Raw genomic sequence first — 21,487 nt, forward strand, 5'->3', positions numbered from 1 at the left:
TTTGTTCATCACACTGCCTCCACCGACTTGCCTTCTTCCCATCCATACAGTGATGTAAAAGAAAACATGATTCATCAGACCAAGCCACATTCTTCTATTGCTCCGTGGTCCAGTTCTGATGCTCATGTGCCCACTTTTGGTGCTTTCGGCCGTGGACAGGGGTCAGCATGGGCACCCTGACTGATCTGCGGCTATGCAAGCCCCATACTCAACAAACTGCAATGCACTGTGTATTCTGATACCTTTCTATCATTCTACCATTAACTTGAGCAATAAGCTATAGTAGCTCGTCTGTTTGATCGGACCACACGTGCTAGCCTTCGCTCCCCATGTGCATCAATGAGCCTTGGCCGCCCATGACTCCATCACCGGATCACCACTGTTCCTTCCTTGGACCACTTTTTCTAGATACTAACCACTGCAGACCAGGAACACCCCACAAGAGCAGTAGTTTGGGAGGTGCTCTTACGCTTGCCCATTTTTCCATTTTTCCTGCTTCTGACTCATCAATTTTGAAGAGAAAATGTTCACTTGCTGCCTAACATATCCCACCCACTAACAGGTGCTGTGATGAATCACTTCACCTCATAATGTTATGCCTGATCGGTGTATAGTGTATCTAGAGCCTATTTATATCGCAAAGATTGTCATATCTGAATTAGGATAGACACCACGAAAAAGAGCCTTTGCAAAAAGACTTCTTAATGTGCTATTTGGAGCTTTTAGTCCACGTCGGAAACATTTTGTCTGTCAGAGCAAACAGTAACTGTAGTGTGCTTGGTATTTGTTTAACTGGATTAGAAGTGCACTTTACTTTATTGTATTTTATTTTTATTTCTTTATTTTTAATTATTAGACTGTTTAGAATGGTTAAAGCTGTTGTCTTCCTTCATATAACTAATTTATTATGATCAGCTGGTGATATTTTACTGCTTTTGGAAAGGCAAAGACAACATAAACTCTCAAACATATGGTGCATTCAAGTAATGTCAGAAAGATCATATTTATGACTTAAATGCACATAAACACCAAATTCGACAAAGTCATAATTATGTGTGGGTCATAAGATGTGTCAGTGAAAAAAAGATGGCAGAAGCAATGGATGCAACGTCTGTGATTATATTATATAAATTTATTTAAAAAAATTACATTTGCTGTGGCTTCATAAAAAAAAGTTATGTTTTCGATTCACAGGGAATCCATGAAATGATAAAATGTATACCTTAAATACAAAGTTGCTTTGGTTATCTGTAAAAAAAACACCTGGTGTGCATTTTTTGTGTATAAAATGTAAATGTTGTACACCAGTGTTGAGGGTAAGGCATTACTAAGTAATTAATTATTGTCATTTCATTATTTTTACCTTAAAAAAAAGTAGTTTAATTGTGTGTAATTGAATTACAGTTACTTAAATACTGTATAGACTGCGCTGAAAAGATGGTAACCTAAAAATTATACATCTAAATGAACTGGTTTTAATATTATTGAATCCACCAGCTATTTACCAGCAAAATACTTTTGAGTTAAATCAACAAAAATGTTACAATTGCAGGTTACCAGTTTTTACAGTGTAACAAATTTCTGTTCACTGTTAGTGAGGACTTCTCATGGCTCTTTCTGAAGCAGAATTACTCATATATTCAATCTGCAGTGTGCAATTAAAGTTTTTCTTGATGTCGTGCCCTTTTTATCTTTATTTCTATCTCACACTGGTTTTCTGTTTCTTTGTCTGTCGGCTCCATTCTGAGTTCACAGTCAATGGGAGTCTTTAATCGTGATGTTTTCTAGTTCTGATGAATATGAGACGTCTGTGTGAGGAGTTTTATAGTGTGAATGACTCATCACGGATCACGGTATGTTTGTTTGCGTGCAGGAACGGATCACGAAAATACCCCCCTCACCTGGTTGAGGTGGAAGCTATTCAGCACAAGACCACACAGATCTTTCATAAAGTGTACTTCCCTGATGACACAGATGAGGTGAGATAGGCTTTCATATGCTTATGACTCATCAAACATATTGCTGTTTTGGACAGTAATGTAATTCAGAAGTGACGTTGATATACTGAGAATTTTTTATGAAAGTCAGAAATGAAAGCTTCACATTTCTGCTTTTAACCCTGTAAAGACTGACACTAAGTAATAGTCTGAAAAATATAATTTAATGAAATAAAAACATTTTTAATGGATACAGCAGGCTTTTATGGCTCATGTAGTATGATATAGTCAGAATATGTTGAAAAAAACAGTTTTTTATTTTATTTAACTTTTATTATTTATATTTCTGCTGTATTCAGCATTATTAAATAATATTTTTGACTTGAATAAAACCAGTTAATCTAGATGAATTATCATTTTTAGGTTATTTTTTTCAGTGTAGTTCATATATTATTTAATGCATTTACATCATAAGCAACTGTAAATTAATTACAGAAAAAACACAGCAAACAGACACATGGGCATTTTTAGAATTACACTTTAAAGGCATTTTACTTGCTAAAAAGTATAAACTATCAGTTATATGACAGAGCACTTTCAACAATTTGGCTTTTCAGCAAAATGTTGTTCGTGTTGATCATTTAGAAGCATTACAATTTTGTGAATCAAATAAGATTTATAGGGTTAAACCCTCCTGCATCTTGAAGCATTTGATATTGCTTTGCAATTTTTTGGATGGGTAAAGACTGTGAAGGTTCCCGATGTCTGTTTTCAGGCGTTCGAGGTGGAGTCCAGCACAAAGGCCAAAGACTTCTGCCTGAACATTTCCAGCAGACTGCTGCTCAAATCACCTGAAGGCTTTAGTCTGTTTGTCAAGATCTCTGATAAGGTAAAAATCACACAGTGAGGAAGAACCATGTAACGCATGTTCCTTAATCATTTGTCCTTGAATGATCTTTCATGCCTAACCCTACTCTAACCGTTAACTGGGTAAGTTCTGAGAATAGAATAGTATACACTTCCTTTCATGTATATAATATTATTTGTATCTGGTTTTATGCATTACAGGTGATAAGTGTACCTGAGGGCGATTTCTTCTTTGACTTTGTCCGCCATTTGACAGACTGGATCAAGAAAGCAAGACCCGCTAAAGATGGTACAGCTGTGAATTCTACTGCAAAATTATGGTTTACTCTATTCATCCCTCATGTGCACTAAAAATCATTAACAAAAAAAAGGAAATCCCGCACACTGTCAATAATTGCAAAAGAATGTATTAACAACGTTTCATCAGGCATATTACTATAATAATAATAATAATAATAATAATAATAATAATAATAATAATAATAATATAGTGCTTTTCAAGGTACTCAAAGCACTCTACATTGAAGGGGGGAATTTCCTCAAACCACCAATGTGCAGCATCAACCGGGATGATGCGACGGCAGCCATATTGCGCCAGAACGGCCACCACACACCAGCTTATGGTGGAGAGGAGACAGAGTGATTAAGCTGATTAGGAGGCCATGATGGACAGGGGCAAATGGGCAAATTTGGCCAAGATGCCGGGATTACACCCCTAATCTTTTTCCGAAGGACATCCTGGGATTTTTAATGACCACAGAGAGTCAGAACTTCAGTTTATAGTCTCATCTGAAGGACAGTCCTCTTTGTCAGTATAGTGCCCCCTGTACTATACTGGGGCGTTAGAACCCACACAGCCCACAGGGTGAGCACCCCCTGCTGGCCTCATTAACACCTCTACCAGCAGCAACCTAGTTTTCCCAGTTGGTCTCCCATCCAGGTACTGGGCTACAGGGTGATATGGCTGCTGGCCATATCACCATGGATTTACTCAAAAACCATGACATTGAAGGTCATGAGACCAAAACATTGCTAATAAAACGTTTTTAGATTTTTGCAAGTATTGATAGTGTGCAGGATTTCCTTTTGTTTGATGAGACTTTTGGATATGGTTACCCTTCGTCCCACGCAATATTACTTACAGGTGTGCGATGGTGTTAGTGAGATTTTTGAGAGAATGCTCATGCTAAGGCTGTGTTTATTGATCAAAAATACGGTAAAAACTTTATTTAAATTAACTGTTCTCTTTTTTAATATATTTAAATGGAAATTATTTCCGTGATGGTAAAGCTGAATTTTCAGCCTTCAAAACTCTAGACTTAGAATGATTTCTGAAGGATCATGTGACACTATGATGTTGGTTTTCTGCGGATTAGCAGAATAAAACCATACGCTCAGTAAGTAAATACTGTAATGTAATGACCTTTTTTCTGATGTTCAGGTATAGTGCCTTCATTGACCTACCAGGTTTTTTTCATGAAGAAGCTGTGGACGACCACAGTTCCAGGCAAAGACTCCTTCGCAGATGCCATCTTCCATTATTATCAGGTGAGCTGGTTGTCAGGCCTCGTAAACACCCAAATGCTAGATAATAAAGCCACACACACTTGGATAAATCCCTGAATTGTATATATCAGCTTCTCTTTATAACACTTCCTATGTGAAGGAACTTCCTAAGTATCTCCGTGGATACCACAAATGCTCCAGAGAAGAAGTTTTCCAGCTCGGCGCTCTGATCTACCGGGTCAAATTTGAGGATGACAAATCCCACTTTCCCAGTATTCCCAAGATGCTGAAGGAGCTGATACCTCAGGACCTGATTCGCCAGCTCTCGCCTGATGACTGGAAAAGGGTTTGTCTCACACTTACAATGTTCTTAGCTGTCCTTTAAATACATCATCTTTGTAGATGTATTGACAAAACATACATCATTATGAACTTAGTGAGCTTAACCTCTCCAGTTCCTCCTCTCGTTGCAGTCGATTGTGGCGTTCTTCAACAGACATGCTGGGAAATCAAGGGAGGAAGCCAAGCTGATGTTTCTGAAGATCATTTTCAAATGGCCCACGTTTGGTTCAGCCTTTTTTGAAGTGAAGGTAACTGTGCTATATTAATTTGTGGTTTGGTAATCTGGTATTTTCTTACATACTATAAGCTTTTTGGAGCTCAGTGTTCAGTTTGTGCTCCAGATCTGTCTTCTTTATTTCTTTCTTTATATTTGCTCCATTACAGCAAACCACTGAGCCACACTTCCCTGAGATCCTGTTGATAGCCATCAACAAATATGGAGTTAGCCTAATTGACCCTAAGAACAAGGTGTGTTATCTTTCATTTTTAGCTGTTTTGACTCACATAAGTCAAGTTTTTATCATCTGAAACGTGCTTCGAAATGCAAATTTTATAATGCAATTAACGTCAAGCACGCAAAACATGCTCAGAGCACAAACCCATTGGATCGAGCCAAATTGTGTTTTATACTTATATTTTTCATTCTTGTTCTGTTTTTAACTGGGCTGGGTATTGACACAAATTTCACAATTCGATTTGATTTTGATTCATGTCAGGTACAGGGCAAAAAATTCCTCTTAAAAAGGAAAATAAACCTCTTAGCTAATGCTGTAAACTATGGGAAACACAGTTGGTAGTACATTAGCCTATTATAATAGTGAAGATTACATTTTTTTGTGTACAAATCAATTCATTTTATTACACTCAATGATATATTTTTTATATTAATAAAGTTATATTTACTTTACATAGTTACATAATCATATTTATACTCCAATTTGTTTTTTGAAATAACCTTTAAATGGTAGCTATCATAAAAATGTGTCAGATTTATTCAAACATGCATTAAATACTAAAAAACATAAATCATTCTAATGTATATGTAATATGGTGCATATATTTAGCAAACTGCTCCTCTCTGGAGTAAATTTTCTAGCTCACTAACATGTAAATGGACACTGGATATGTTTTTTCTGAGGTAAATGTGACATACATGACATTTGTAGAAGTCTTTCCTGTATTTTCTACAATTTTAATTTCAGTTAAGGTTTTAGTATTGTTTGAATATTTTATTACTTATTGTTCTTTTTAATAAGTGTATATCGTTTTTAATAATTTTTTATTACAGTTTTATTTATTTTAGTACATTAAGTTAAACTAAATGAAAATGAGAATAGTTGCTTTGGCAACTAGCTGAAATAAAACATTTTGGTAAAAGTTTAGGATTAAATTCAGGAATAATAAGGTTTAGGAATACAATTTTAGAAAACCTTTATATACTATTATAGTATTACAGCGTTATGTATGTATGTATGTATGTAGTATTATATACATGCATTTATATACTATTATTTGCTTTGCTTTTATTTTACTTTTTCATTTTAGTTTTAATATTTAGTTTGTGCTTTTGTAATTGTATAACAAATGAACATTACATGAAATATAAAAATAAAACAAAGACTTTTAATTCAGGCAACTATTTGTAATGGTGTGCTTCCAGGATTCAGTGTGCACTGATGTTTGTTTCCTCTTTTCTTGATCCGCAGGATATTTTAACCACATATCCCTTCACAAAGATTTCCAACTGGAGCAGTGGAAACACGTACTTCCACATCACCATCGGCAACCTGGTTCAGGGCAGCAAACTTCTGTGTGAGACTTCACTGGTGAGGGAAACTTACTGTACATGCAATGTAATGGCAAATAGCAGTGCAGATGCATCATTCATTTAAATTAGATTTATATAAATGATTTAGTAAAGAAGATTTGATTTGTAAATGTTCTTCCCTTGTTTTCTTTATAACAGGGCTACAAAATGGATGACCTGCTGACATCCTACATTAGCCAGATGTTGACCACCATGAGCAAGCAGCGTAACTCACGCGGCCACAGCAAGTGAACGTTTGATTGGCGTGAGGCGGTGGAGCTGGTGCGTCTGCTACGGCCCATTGGTCGGCCCTGTAGCTGGGGGCGGGCCTTCGCTTCCCAGCTGTGGCGAATGAGCCGCACCCCCTCTGCCAGCTCCCAGGGCTCAGTGTACCCCGATGAAGACTCTTCATCCGCCTCCAGTGAGGATGACTACCTCTGAGCAAAGCTAAAGGGACTTGAGAAATGGCGTGAAGAACATGATTTATGTGTCTTTTGTTGGATGGTTTGCTCCAGAATATGTATTATATGACTTAATGCACAATTAAGGTACCATTTGCTAAGTTTTATGAAATTCAGCTGAGTCGAAAATGAACTGGAATGGCTAAGCAACATGCATCTCCAAGTGTTCATCAACATTTGCTGTATTCCTCACAATAACTGCAATGAACATACAGCATTTGGGTTCTTTAGGTGGTAAAGAAATATACTTGCCTGTTTCTGGGGGGGTTTAAAATAATTTTTGAATTCTGTAATTTAAATTTGATTTGTTTTTAAAATATTGTTAAACTGCATGCCTTACTACATTTTTTTGGAGGATGGGTAACTGTTTGTATAGGCTCAAAAAATTGTTACACGATCAACAACAGTCGTGCTGCTATGACTGTGTACTTGTATTTTAGGATGGAAAAAGTGAATGGTAAACTACATGGCCTTATTTAAAAAGTGCATCTACATAAACATTTACATTAAAGTGGACCATAGAAACACGTCATCAACCATATCAGATCATAGTTCACCCAAAAGCAAAATGTAGAACTTATATTTTGCATACAGGAAAATGTAATATTTTTTTTTGAAATCTAGATGTAGAAGTCTATTTTTCATGATTTAAAAACATTAGAAAATAATTTAAAAATCCATCATAGTGGATTTTTAACCAACAAGTCCAGAAGCACTGGGCTTAATTGAGATAAAAATGTCAGTACATGGTGTATAGCTACTATTAAAAAAAATCTTCATGGTTTTTAAAACAGAATTCATGAAAGATTAATTACTCACCCGCATGTCTTTCCAAACTTATAAGACCTTTGTTCATCATTGGAACACAGTTGAAGATATTTTTGATGAAAATCATTGCTCTCAGACTAGGCCATAGGCAGCAATTTAATTAACACTTTTAAAGCCCGAAAAGGTAGGAAAAACAGCGAAAAACAGGAAAAATAGTCCATGTGCAGACAGTGGTTCAATCTTAATGTTATGAAACGACTATAATAAAAATAGCTTACCATTGGCCATCATTGCTGTTCACATGAGCACCATCACACACGTGTGATGCAGGAATTTTCCAAGCAGGATCAAGTATAGGTTCCTGCAGGTTAGTAACAGGCGTTACCACATCAGTGGGCGAGGCCATAAACAGGGAAGTTTTCAACTGTGTTTCCTGATTTGCCTACATCACAGTGTGGGTGGGGTCGGGTGAAGGGGATCATTTTTATTGCGTGATTTATAAACACCCATCAGTTAGTAAACACCCACAAATTTAGGCACGCCCACTTTTGTTCTGCCGTAGATCTGGAAAGCGCTGCGCTGTTTACACTACCTCAACAGTGTAGCAGACTGGCACAGACAAGAGCTTATTGAATAAAGTCGTTATTTTTGTTAGTTTTTGTGTGCAAAAAAAGTATTATCATCTTTTCATTACATTAAGGTTGAACCACTGTATTCACATGGACTATTTGAACAATGTTTTTTCGTCAAAAATATCTTCATTTGTGTTCTGAAATTGAACAAAGGTCTAACGGGTTGGAAAAGACAGAATTTTCATTTTGGGGTGAACTAACAGGTAACCCTTTAATGTAAACTTATATTTTGTCTTTCTTTTAAACAAGTTTGGGGTGAAATGTGACCTAGATATGTTTCCACAAGTCACCCAGTAGCTGAGTCGCTAGAATGTAAATTGGAAGATTAGGTTTCAATCTGTTAATCTTTTTATTCAGTTAATTTATGGCCTTTATTTGCACCAATATGTCCTTCTGCACACATATTTGACTGACTCACTGTAACATCAGAAACTATAGAACACCTGTTTCTTTTGTGGTAATTCATTTATAAGCAGATACATTTCTGACTATTGTTATTTTGCAACTCTTTCTTTTGTTAGGGCACCAGTTTAGTTAAAAATTGAATTTTATATTAAACATTACTGAAAAAAGAAAGTGCACTGTGTTTATAACATGAATTAAACATTGGTTAAATATGTTTGTGATGCGATGACATTGTCACATAAAACCTTTTGTAAAGATATGTATATTGAGACAATTATAATTTATACAATAATATTTTGAGTCTGCTGAAAATAGTTTTATTTAGACTATTAGTGCTTATAGAGTAACAAAAAGAGACAACAAAAAATCTGATTATCAGAATATCATTTAAGGTCAGTTTACAATCATATTTACAGTCTTAGGTTACATTAGATTAGGTAAATAGAAATAACGCTAGGCATTGCATTTTATACAGGCAGGAATGTTTCAGCATCCCACGAAAAGAGAACACGTCTGGAGCAAGAAAACATATGCAAGCCAGCGCTCACGGTTTTAACATGCAAACGGCTGTTAATGCTGCATATCTGCAGGACAATGAGATTCCAAATAAAGATATTTCTATGGTTATCAGTAACCTTGTGTTATCAGAGGCTGATTAAATCAAGCACATTTCAATAAGTTGCTTACAATTTCACTTCAGCAAATCCAGTGTCAAAAATTCAATTTCTAAACCTTGAAAATTCAGATTGTCTGTTTGGATTTTTATTGTCTACCTGATTGTAAATGTTTGTCAAATGTTTGTCAAATTTGTCAAACATTGTAAATGTTTGTGATTTGACAAATTTCAAGTTTGTCAAATCACACCATGCAATGAATCTGGCATCTTAAAATATTTCCAAAACACTCTTAACAATGTCTACTTTACCATGCATCATTATGCAGCGATCAGGCTATTTGCATTTGGGTCAAAAATAGACAAATTCTGTCCTTGATAAAAACTAACTTCACAGAAGCAAAAGAAGCTGGATGATCGATTCATCTTACACCACCAATTCCAAAAATTAATTGGTCAAATACATTTGATATTCTTAAGCAAAATATCACTAACAAATGTTTTCTATGAGTAACATGTACACACCATATGAATTTCACGGTACTGTCAAAGTATGAACCCGTCAAATCAATAAAATCATGATTAATCGAACCTAACATCAAAGTTTTTGTTTACATAATATATGTGTATATTATTATTATCAATAATGTGCGTATATTAATTTTCATGGCGTTTTACCATTTAACAGAAAAAACCTTCATTCTCAGATCTAAAATATGCATTAATTTCTTATTTGTCTGTTCGGAGAATAATGAAGGTTAATTTAACAGTGTTCAAAATACATGAAGTCATGTACCCCTGACACTAGTCAAGATTAGAATATGAAAACCATCTTTAAAACAAGAAAACTTTCCCAGTTGATTTGAAGCATGGAGCGTTTCACAGGCTCTGATTCATGTCTGCATCAGTTTGAAGCTCAAATGCAAATGGAGTGCGATGATGCCGCCGGCACAGGAGCTCTAGGTGGTCTGCAGTCTTTATGCCTTTCACGGATCTCTCTTTTGCCCTTTTCAGATGGGCGGTTCCTCAGAAATAGTGGGCAGGTTCGGAATGACCGGAGAGCTCTGAGCCTCTGCACGAACGCTTATGCTGGAGATGGACCAAACGTCGCTGAGCTCTGCCGTACGGAACGTAAAGGAGAGGGAGAGATATGATAGCAGCTCAATAATGAGAGTGATGGAGGGTCAGATGGGTACGGGGAAGCCATGCACAGGGGTAACATGCACAGGGTCCAGGGAGAGTGACGGCCCGTCAAAGAACAAAGGGTTCCAGCGGATGCCTTGGACCTCAGACGGTTCTACAGCACAGAGAGTCACATTCAAACAGAGCCACAGGATACAAAGCACAAGGGTTTCTGGGACGGTTGGCGGATAATCTGAAGATTTCTTGCACATTTAACTTCTACTTCACCTTTGCTTTGAAATTGTTCATTATTTAAATCAGGGATTTCCAAAAAATATTTTGTCAGATGAAGCACTTTAATCAAAATATTTACATGAAGCCAGGATTAGTATCGTTACCTAACACCAATAAAAACAACTCGGTAACTGAAATAAAGCTGAAATAAAATAAAATAAAATATTAATATTTAGTTTAAAAAAAACTAAATGATATTAGAAATCTTGCCTTGGCAATAAACTGAAATAATTGTAATAAATAAAAACTATAACTAAAGCTAAACCTGAAATAAAAATAAATCAAAGCACATGATGAAATGACTAAAAATTAAATTAAAATTAACATAATATTTTTTAAATAAAAAGCTAATTCTAAATATACAACTATAAAAATCAAACCAAAATAAAACCTCAAGGGGGCTTCAAGCAATGTTATTTTAGTTAAGTATTTTATTTATTTAATGTTATATTTATTTTGAGCGTTTTCATTTAAACAATATTTAATTTTAAATTATCATTATTTAATAATTATTAGTTTTCCCTGAAACAAATGAACCCCACCGAAACCCTGGTTTGATCATTTAGATTTTAATCTCACTTCAGACTTATATATTTAATATCTCTAGTTTATATAGCTATTTAAATATGATTTTTTTATATACAGTTTAATATGGTATAATAAACATGTATACACACTATATAAGCTATACAAGCTATATATGTGCGTGTGTGTATATACACAATATTTTATATGTAAAATGTATCAGGTACTATATACAGGTCCTTCTAAAAATAATTAGCATATTGTGATAAAGTTCATTATTTTCCATAATGTAATGATAAAAATTAAACTTTCATATATTTTAGATTCATTGCACTCCAACTCTAATATTTCAGGTCTTTTATTGTTTTAATACAGATGATTTTGGCATACAGCTCATAAAAACCTAAAATTCAATCTAAAAAATTTGCATATTTCATCCGACCAATAAAAGATAAGTGTTTTTAATACAAAAAAAGTCAGTTAGAAAGTTAAAAGTTAATTAGTAGATTCAGATGATTAGGTTAATCGCTCGTTTAGAGAACCCTTTTATGATATGCAAATTTTTTGAGATAGGAATGTTGGGTTTTCATGAGCTGTATGCCAAAATCAACAGTATTAAAACAATAAAAGACCTGAAATATTTCAGTTTTATAATATTTCAATATTTTTTGAGAAGAACCTGTACATAATACATGTGACATATCAAACATCACACACACACACGTTGCTGTGTTCAGAATGGAAAGTCTTATTGTGTAGTATACACTGTGAACTGCTTTTTTATTTTTAAGTGTACAATAGGCAAAAATAAACAATTCACCCACTAATATGACTTTTATGACCACTTTTTATGTTGTACGAGTGATTCAATGAGTGGTGTCCAATTATCATCTCAGAAATAAATATGCTTATTTTGCATATACATTTGTCATTTGATAAAATAACTGGCAATGAGGATTGAGGCTCACCAATAATATAGTATCTCATACAGTGTGTACAGTGTGGTCTGTTGTATATTACAGATTGAAGATTTGAAAACAGTAGTATGATCGACTGCCATTCTGAAAATAGCCACCAATCAGGACAGCACATGCAGGACTGCTTGCCAAAAACGGGACCAATGAGAGACTTAAAGCTAAAAATGAATTACTTACCAGTTCTAAACTTGCTGTACGGTCCATTTTCATTCACCTGTCTACTACCAGACCAGAAAGGTAAGCCTCGCTCACGCCACCTGGAGAGGGAAATATTGCACGCTGAATGTATCATATCACAACAAACATAACGTTGACACGTTTCCTCTTTACACTTTCAATTCAAATTTTTGGGAAGAACGTTGAAGTTATGTGAAGTTGATATCACAAAAAATGAGCATGCTTTCAAATGATACCTAATTTAAAATGATTATCACACATGTGTGATGGGGAAAGAGGCAATAAAAAAGTGTGCCAATTGTCCAAATACTGGGACATTGACAGTACAAACCACAAATACTTAAACGTGTCATGCATGCATGTTTGATTAGGCTTTGAAACTAAAAAGCATCTTAGAGGCTGGTTAGCTGAAGCAGAACTCACCAGTGGAATATGAAAATAGCTGTGATGAAGAAAGCAGAGACTATATCTGTCAGGATCCACATCAAACTGTATTTATCTGGAGTCTGTGTGAGGAAAACAATCGTCATTGTCTTCTGAATCATAGAGTCTAATATTTGTGATCTCGATGCTAGGCTCAACTCACCATGAGGAACAGGGGGCGCTGCAGGTTCTTGAGGATGTGCAGAGCGTTCGTAGTGACCGAATGAACACCGGCGCACCACGCCAATGAATATAACCACGGCTGACTGATAACATACAGGTTAGTGCTGATATTCACTGAGGCATACTTTCTGAAATCAGAATCACATTCAGGAGAGGTTCAGTTTAGCGGACAGTATTAAGAAGTTTCATAATAGGAAGCAAAAGAGGAATAGCAAAAATAACAGAGAAAAACTCAGAACAACTGATGACTGCGTTTGTTTGTGCTTTCAAGGTACAAAAGAGAGAAAGAGAATCAACAATTGTTGAGGATGCATTGTTTATATTTCAGAGGAAATATGTACATCTTTGTTTTCAGTAGATTTATATATAATTACAAAATTATTTAACACTAAATATTATATACAGTACAAACCAAAACTTTGGAAACATTATTATTTAATATTAACAGTAATATTGTGAAATTAAAATAATTAATAAAAAATAAAAAGTATATTATTGGTGTGCTGTGCAGTCAAAACAGCCCTCTAGAGCGGTCTTACTAAAATCTGTCACATAAAAAAAGATTCCTTGACAAGTGGCAGTAATCACCTGCAATAAATCACACACCCTACATACCTAATCTGCTCCTGTGACATGTAGCTGTAATGGAGATTGAGTCGGACTATATGTTCCTCCTGCAGCTCCTCTATAGATGCGTGATCTCCAGACGTCTGCTGGAGATTTGGATCCAGCTCCTGTACCAGATTCCTCTGATCGGCCGGCAGCCAAAGCACCTACCAGAAAACAGGCCCAAAAAAAAACCACACACCATACAAAAAAAAAATTATATCACCGTTTCAGCTCCTTTTTTCTATTTTGTTTAGAACAGTTAATAATGGAAACACGAAATGTCATGAGGTTACATGACATGACATTATAATGCCATTGTTTAAGGTTAGAAGAAAAAGTCAGCATCCGATAGGGCTTATGAACTACCTGGCTGGAGTTAATGAAGGACTCGTTGTGCATGACCTCCAGGGTGCGAGTGATCCATGTGTCCCTGTACGGGTGGCCTCGGGGCGGCCGTCTGAGATCAAAGATCACCAGTCTCTCATGCTGAGCGGCCAGATTCAGGAACTCTTTCAGTGTTGGTACCGTCTGGTTCTGGACCCGAACCTTCTCATCTAGATCAAGAGAGGAGGCTGTGCCGAAAGGATCCCTCTGAGAGGAGATAGCGAGAGGGGAGAAGATTGGTTAACTTGAGTTCATCACCTTACAGTCTTGGCAAATCAATAATACATGCAATATGACAACCGTTTTATAGACTAATTCAGGGGTGGTTCTAGAGGCGGGGCCACAGGTGCTGAAATCTGATTGGCCCCCTTTCCGTCAATCGTCGAAGAGAAGAGCAACCAGGGAATTCTTCACAACGATCACTGATGCAATTCCACCCCCAAACAATTGACGGCACTCGCGGCAGTAATGTGTCGATCTAACTTGGGAGAAGAAGCAGAGGTCTTGCTAGCATCAATAGGAGGAGAAATCCTGCGTAATTTAAAAATACTACTGTTAATGTGACAAAATCTAGTTTAAAGTCCTTTTCAGGCGAGAATGTAGTTGTTTAAAGCTCAAATCTGTGGTTTATTTATAACGCCTTGATCTGGCGTTCTCGGAGTTGTGAGATCCAGTCGTTCATCGGGTGCTCAGCGCTCGTAAACCCGGCGAGAGCAGCCTTTCTTCGGCTAATCGTTCTTTATATATTCGTCTTGAGATATTTAGATATTATTTGTTTTGTGTAGATCTAACTGGCGATCTTTGGTCTCATGAATCTATAATTTGTTCCTTGGCAGATCAATTTGGCTGAAGTTTTATATTTTTAGGTATAACTTAACCGTTGTAGATAGCACTAACTCTTTTTGACTAAATTGTTCGCTTTGTTAATTAACATTAGTTAACATGAAGTCATAATGAACTGCTAAAGCATTAATTTATCTTTGTTAAAGTTAATTTCAACATTTACTAATACTTTATTAAAATCTTATTAACATTAGTTAATTGACTTGTGAACTAACATGAACAGCTGTATTTTTATAATGTTAACAAAGATTAAGTAATGGTGAACAAGAAAGTTGTTGTTCATGGTTCATGTTAACTAATACATTTTTTATATTTAAATTTGTTACATGCAGTGAAGATAATGCATTACCTGCACTACATTTGTGTGGCTGTGTTTAATTTTAAATTTTTATTTTATGAAAATGAAAAGAGGTAGAGTAGTGTTTTATCATACATTTAGTTTTATTGTAGCCTAAAATATACATACGGTATATACATTGAGTGACACCTTCGAGAACGCTGCTGTTCCATTAGCAGAGTAGCCTACTTGACTTGTGTCCTGCCATCCACGAGACTTCGTTCTTCAGTCGAACTTGGCAAGTCTGATTACACGGTCGGAAATCAGAAGTTTGCGTACTAAGTACTGAGAAACGTATATTGTAGGCTACAATAAAACGAAATATGTCATAAAACACCAGTCTCTGCCTCTTTTTTCATAATAAAAGGAAAACTTTAGGCTACAATAAAACAAAATATGTCATAAAATTTTCTAATAAAAAAAAAAAAACACATTTTAAGCTACAATAAAATGAAATATGCCAATAAAACACCAGTCTCTGCCTCTTTTTTTATTATTATTTTTTCATAAAAACAAAAAAAAAACTTTTTAGGCTACAATAAAGCAAAATTGGCGAATGTACCCTGTACACCCTGTAACCTGGGTGTGCTCTTTGATACCAATCTTTCTTTTGAAAGCCACGTTTCTAGCATCTGTAAAACCGCATTCTATCATCTTAAAAATATATCTAAATTATGGCACATGCTTTCAATGCAAAATGCTGAACAGTTAGTACATGCGTTCATGAGCTCAAGGCTAGATTATTGTAATGCTCTACTGGGTGGTTGCCCTGCTCGCTTAATAAACAAACTCCAGCTGGTCCAAAATGCAGCAGCTCGAGTTCTTACTAGAACCAGGAAGTATGATCATATTAGTCCAGTTCTGTCAACACTGCACTGGCTCCCTATTAAACATTGCATACATTTTAAAATCTTGCTTATTACTTACAAAGCACTAAATAGTTTAGCTCCCCGGTACTTAAGCGAGCTCTTAACACATTATACTCCATCACGTCTATTGCGGTCTCACAACTCTGGCCAGTTGATAATACCTAGAAAATCTAAATCAACTGCAGGCGGTCGATCATTTTCCTATTTAGCTCCTAAACTGTGGAATAGTCTTCCTAGCATTGTTCGGGAAGCAGACACACTCTGTCAGTTTAAATCTAGACTAAAAACACATCTCTTTATTATGGCATACACATAGAACATTTTTAACTTTCACTATTCAATTCAATTGAATGATTGTTAGACTGCATTAACTAGGTCAGCCGGAACCGGGAACACTTCCCATAACACCTGATGTACTCGTTACATCATAAAAAGAATAAAATCATATTATACAAATAAAATGTATGAATTAGGTCTTATTTAATTCTATAAACTATAATACTGATCTGCCAACATTGTCGCTATATGATAAATTAAAATAAACTGATAACATCACTGTTTTCTCCAGAACGACTGTACAGCCAAATCTAATTTTGTCGCAATATTATCCTGTTTGACACTGTGAAGCTGCTTTGACACAATCGTGATTGTAAAAGCGCTATATAAATAAAGTTGATTGATTGATTGTATGTGGCCCCTGAATGTAACATGTGGCCCCTTAATGGCCCGTTACAGAAAAATCCTAGAACCGCCACTGGACTGATTGTAAGATCCAACATATTGGGAGCTCAAAATGGTGCATTATACACCTTTAAACTACAACACACAAACATCTTAGTTCATTAAAGCCATGAATAACTGCCTCTATTGAACTTTAAACGTTTAGGTTGAGCATCGGCAGTTAGTCATATGTCTCAGTGTTTGAACAGTGACGCAAGGCACCTCCTAGCAAAGCCTAATTCCAGCCAGAATCCTTTAATCCCAGTTGATTCCACACAGGGATTTAAAAGGGATTCTGAGTTTAATTAAGGGGCCAAGAACCAACACATATATGGATGTGCACTGCATTATAATTTTTGTTGTAGTATGAAGCTAACATAGCATTATGCACATCAATACACTGCTCAAAAAAAATTTAAGGAACCATTTTCAATCAGAGAATAGCATCAAGTCAGTTAAACAGTTAATCAGTTTCAGCTACTTTGGTGTTAATGAAATTAACAACAGGTTCACTAGATGGGCAACAATGAAAAGACCCCCAAAACAGGAATGGTTTTACAGGGGGATGCCACTGACATTTTCTTTCCCTACTCATTTTTTCTGAGAGTTTTCACTAGTTTTGCATTTGGCTAGGGTCAGTGTCACTACTGGTAGCATGAAGCGATCCTGGACTCTACGAAGGGTGCACAGGCAGTCCATCTCCTCCAGGATGGCACATCAATACGTGCCATTGCCAGAAGGTTTGCTGTGTCTGCAAGAACAGTCTCAAGAGCATGGAGAAGTTTCCAGTAGACATGCTGTTACTCTAGGAGAGCTGGACAGGGCCGTAGAATGTCCATAACCCATCAGCAGGATCGGTATCTGCTCCTTTGTGCAAGGAGGAACAGGATGAGCACTGCCAGAGCCCAACAAAATGACCTCCAGCAAGGCACTGGTGTGAATGTCTCTGACCAACGAATCAGAAACAGACATCATGAGGGTGGCCTGACATCCTCTAGTTGGCCCTGTGCTCCCTGGTTAGCACCGTGGAGCTGGATTGGCATTTTCCATTGAACACCAGAATTGGCAGGTTTGCCAGTGGCAGCCTGTGCTTTTCACAAATGAGAGAACGTTCAGCCTAAGCACATGTGACAGATGTGAAAGGGTCTGGAGAAACCGTGGAGAATGTTGTGCTATATGTAACATCATTCAGCATGACTGGTTTGGTGGTGGGTTCTTAAGCCGATTATGCCCAAAAATCCGACAATGATATGGTCATGTAAACGCGGTAACCCATTTTCTTTTATCGGAGTAATGTCATAAACGGCGTAAGCATAAACCGGTCGGAACAGGTAGTTTTTTGCCTCTTACCTCGATTTCGCACTGCATGTAAACACAGTAACCTGCTTTCTGTCAGCTTATTGAAGTGCGTATGTGTGATAGGTGACAAAAACGCAAACTTACAGCAGATTTAAACGCATCTAGACAGAGCGAGCTAGCGTTTTGCATGAAATAAGGACATATATCACAAACGCAGACTTGTTTAAGAGGCAGAAAATTGTAAAGAGGTGTTCTCTTTTCTCATGCAGCAGAAGTAGCCTAGAAGAGGTTCAGTCAAAACGCTGCATAACTGCATAAGGGGTAATCAATTTTAAATGTGCATGATTTACGGCTCATATTATGAGCCGTAAATCTCCCGCTGACACGACGCACACTTTATTTAACATCACAAATGACATAACATGTGAAAAACTCAGTCAGATATACGGACATTATTCTTTTTGACGGCACTACAAGGAAATAACCCGGTTTATAAATAGTCATGTAAACGCGGTTTAATTGTGTTGTCCATTTACTGGTTTGCATGCAAACGGGGAAAACTGGTTATTTCAATAAGCTAATTTTTTGGAGCTATCAGCTTACTGGTGTGCATGTAAACGCACTCACTGATGGTCTAGGGAGGCATATCCATGGAGGGACGCAGCACAAACCTTTACAGGCTAGACAATGGCACCCTGACTGCCATTATGTATCGGGTTGAAATCCTTGGACCCAATGTCAGACCCTACAATGGTGCAGTGGGTCCTGGGTTCCTCCTGGTGCATGACAATGGTAAATGGTAAATGGACTGCATTTATATAGCAACAGACCCCATAGCAACAGACCCAATGGACATCCAAAGCGCTTTACATTTTGCCTCAGATTCACCCATTCATACACTGACGGCGATGTCAGCCATGTAAGGCATCATCCAGCTCAACGGCAGCAGCCGACAATGCCTGGCTTCATGTGGCAAGAGTATGCAGGCAGTTCCTGGAGGATGAAGGAATTGATACTATTGAATGGCCCTCACGCACACCTAACCTAAATCCAATAGAACACCTCTGGGAAATTGTGTTTCGGTGCATTGGCCGTCGCCAGGTTGCACCTCAGACAATCTAGGAGCTTAGTGATGCTGAGTTCCAGATCTGGGAGGAAATACCCCAGAACACCATCTGTTGTCTCATTAGGACCATGCCCTGAAGTTGTCAGGCATGCATACAAGTATGTGGGGGCCATACAAACTACTGAGTACCATTTTAAGTTGCTGCAATGACATTTCAGCAAAATGGAGTTGTGCATAATTTCTTCACTTTGATTTTCAGGGTGTCTTTGAAATTAGTCCTATGTAGGTTGATAATATTCGTTTACATCAAACAATGTGGCATCCTTTCATTCCGAACACATTTCCCTGTCCATATTAGTATAAAAAATTTAGCATGACATTTTTCTCCATTGAGATCTGAAGTGTTCCTTTAATTTTTTTGAGCAGTGTATTTATATGACTGCTGATTCATCGGCAGAAACAATGATGCTGGATCATTACCTGAAGAAACCAGGATCCAGCACTTAGCATCTCCACCTCGGCCCAGGTGAACATTGCCGCAGGGGCATCCGTCCGGTTGGGAAACACTTCATGCACATTTGTTGTCCTCCTCAGTGTGCTGTCATGCATCAGGAACGGGATGCCATCATAACTGCAGAGAGGAATATTAAGTGAATTTTAGCTTGCTCAAATAGGAAGGCAGCTGTTTTTGCATTCTGTGAAATCAAATTCAGTTTGTTAAAACCAAATCAAACAAAGTTCTAATCTAAAGTTCTAATAAATTGTTCTAATCAGGTCTTTGTTCAAGAAATCCATATGTTTCGAATAAATCTGCATGTGTTCAGTTCAACTCGCCTCTAGTTGATTCATAACAAATCTTTAAATTAGCTTTTATTTTTGTATTTATAGTTTTTTATTTTCAGTACGTTCATATCATTTTAGTAATTTTGTGACATGCTTTATTGTATTTTTTAATGTTTAACTTTTTTTTTTTTTTTTAATCAATTTTAGTAGTGCATTTCTTTTCCACTATAACATTTTATTTCAGTTAGTTACCAAGTCAAGCAACTTGTTAGTTAACAATAACAACACTGATTTGTATGATAATACTAATGTGTTATATTGGCCTGAAAAATATAATTATTTGTATTTGTTCCATTACTGTAGATAAAAAGGGGGTTTAAAATGCTGTGGAAGCGCCACATGTGTCAGACATGGCTGATATATACAGCACTGACTGGGTCGAGTCATCAAACCTGCATAACATAAGCTGCAAATAGATAACATCGCTTGCGCATATTCATCCATGCTTCATAGAAAGCTTCCCGTAGCTCATGCAGTAAAGATGAGAGAGCTAACAGGATTAGTGTTCGGCTAATCACCTTAACCTGAGAGCAGTGACTCATCCACGAGCCATTAGCATCAGATCTGTATTTTTTACTCCTCTTGGCTAAAGCAGACCTTTGTCCAGAGGAAATGACCTTGAAGGAACTACAAAAGGTTTCTGTAACCTCATATCTGACTGATCCAAAACACTTTTCATAGGCAGCAACAAGCAAATAATGCTGCTCACTTTAAGTGTACAAGAGACTCTACTTACAATGGATTCTAATAGACTTTTAAGTTTATTAAGGTTTTGCTAAAATAACAATGTAACAATTTACAATGCATTAAAGGGTTACTTCAGCGATTAGCATATGGCTTTGTATCAGTAGAAACCCTGGAGTATATTCAAATGATTGTGCTTCCCCCTCTCATATCCTCCTGAGACAAGAGATTTATGCATTTTATTTCTGGAAAAATTCCTCCATGACGCAAATATCATGAATATGCATCATCGGAGGAATTTTTGGCCAAAGGCTAAAGACTACAGCCAGCAAAGGGAGTCATTTCTACATGTTTTCAACCCGCAAATGGGGGGGGGGGGGGCAGATCGCACTCACAGCTCAGCTCCCAGCTGCAGGCATTCATGTAAACGGAGCTATGCTGAGCAATGTAAGTGTTTCAACTTCTCAAATTAATTTCTATGAAAGTTAAGCTTCCAAAGGCATGAACTGAAAACACGGCAGACTGAACACGCGTTGTGAATGTATATGCCACGAGCGCGGTCACGATTAGCTCAGCTCTCATCAGGAGAGCTCATTCAAAGCTTTTAATTTTGTTGCAATATTATCCTGTTTGACACTGTGAAGCTGCTTTGACACAATCGTGATTGTAAAAGCGCTATTTAAATAAAGTTGATTGATTGATTGATAGATTCAGCTCATTCATGATGGTGAATGTAATCTGACTCCTGCAGCATTAGTGCTGTGACACTCGCGCAGCGACTCATTATATTGAAC

At 36.7% G+C, this 21,487-nt stretch overlaps 2 protein-coding genes across 6 annotated transcripts in view; one reads left to right on the forward strand and one right to left on the reverse strand.

The window, feature by feature from the left end:
• Window positions 1–8,940, forward strand: part of myo7aa (myosin VIIAa) — a 65,858-nt gene extending 56,918 nt beyond the window's left edge. Inside the window, exons 41-49 of the mRNA XM_067419940.1 lie at window positions 1,874–1,979; window positions 2,713–2,826; window positions 3,006–3,093; window positions 4,246–4,352; window positions 4,471–4,656; window positions 4,784–4,900; window positions 5,037–5,120; window positions 6,359–6,478; window positions 6,619–8,940. Coding sequence (XP_067276041.1) covers window positions 1,874–1,979; window positions 2,713–2,826; window positions 3,006–3,093; window positions 4,246–4,352; window positions 4,471–4,656; window positions 4,784–4,900; window positions 5,037–5,120; window positions 6,359–6,478; window positions 6,619–6,711 — 1,015 coding nt within the window. The 3' untranslated portion in view covers window positions 6,712–8,940. The remainder of the gene's footprint in view (window positions 1–1,873; window positions 1,980–2,712; window positions 2,827–3,005; window positions 3,094–4,245; window positions 4,353–4,470; window positions 4,657–4,783; window positions 4,901–5,036; window positions 5,121–6,358; window positions 6,479–6,618) is intronic.
• Window positions 8,941–9,094: 154 nt separating this feature from the next.
• gdpd4a (glycerophosphodiester phosphodiesterase domain containing 4a) overlaps window positions 9,095–21,487 on the reverse strand; it is a 45,741-nt gene continuing 33,348 nt past the window's right edge. For 4 of the 5 annotated variants that reach the window (XM_067419943.1, XM_067419945.1, XM_067419944.1 and 1 more), the window contains 7 exons: window positions 19,647–19,797; window positions 14,015–14,239; window positions 13,655–13,812; window positions 13,020–13,167; window positions 12,857–12,939; window positions 12,434–12,513; window positions 9,095–10,635 (listed from right to left, as the gene is read on the reverse strand). In XM_067419943.1, the coding sequence (XP_067276044.1) occupies window positions 10,523–10,635; window positions 12,434–12,513; window positions 12,857–12,939; window positions 13,020–13,167; window positions 13,655–13,812; window positions 14,015–14,239; window positions 19,647–19,797 (958 nt within the window). In that variant the 3' untranslated portion in view covers window positions 9,095–10,522. The remainder of the gene's footprint in view (window positions 10,636–12,433; window positions 12,514–12,856; window positions 12,940–13,019; window positions 13,168–13,654; window positions 13,813–14,014; window positions 14,240–19,646; window positions 19,798–21,487) is intronic. The other variant, XM_067419947.1, reaches the window with a different exon arrangement.

This window comes from Pseudorasbora parva, chromosome 16, assembly GCF_024679245.1.
Source record: "Pseudorasbora parva isolate DD20220531a chromosome 16, ASM2467924v1, whole genome shotgun sequence".
Lineage (NCBI taxonomy): Eukaryota > Metazoa > Chordata > Actinopteri > Cypriniformes > Gobionidae > Pseudorasbora > Pseudorasbora parva.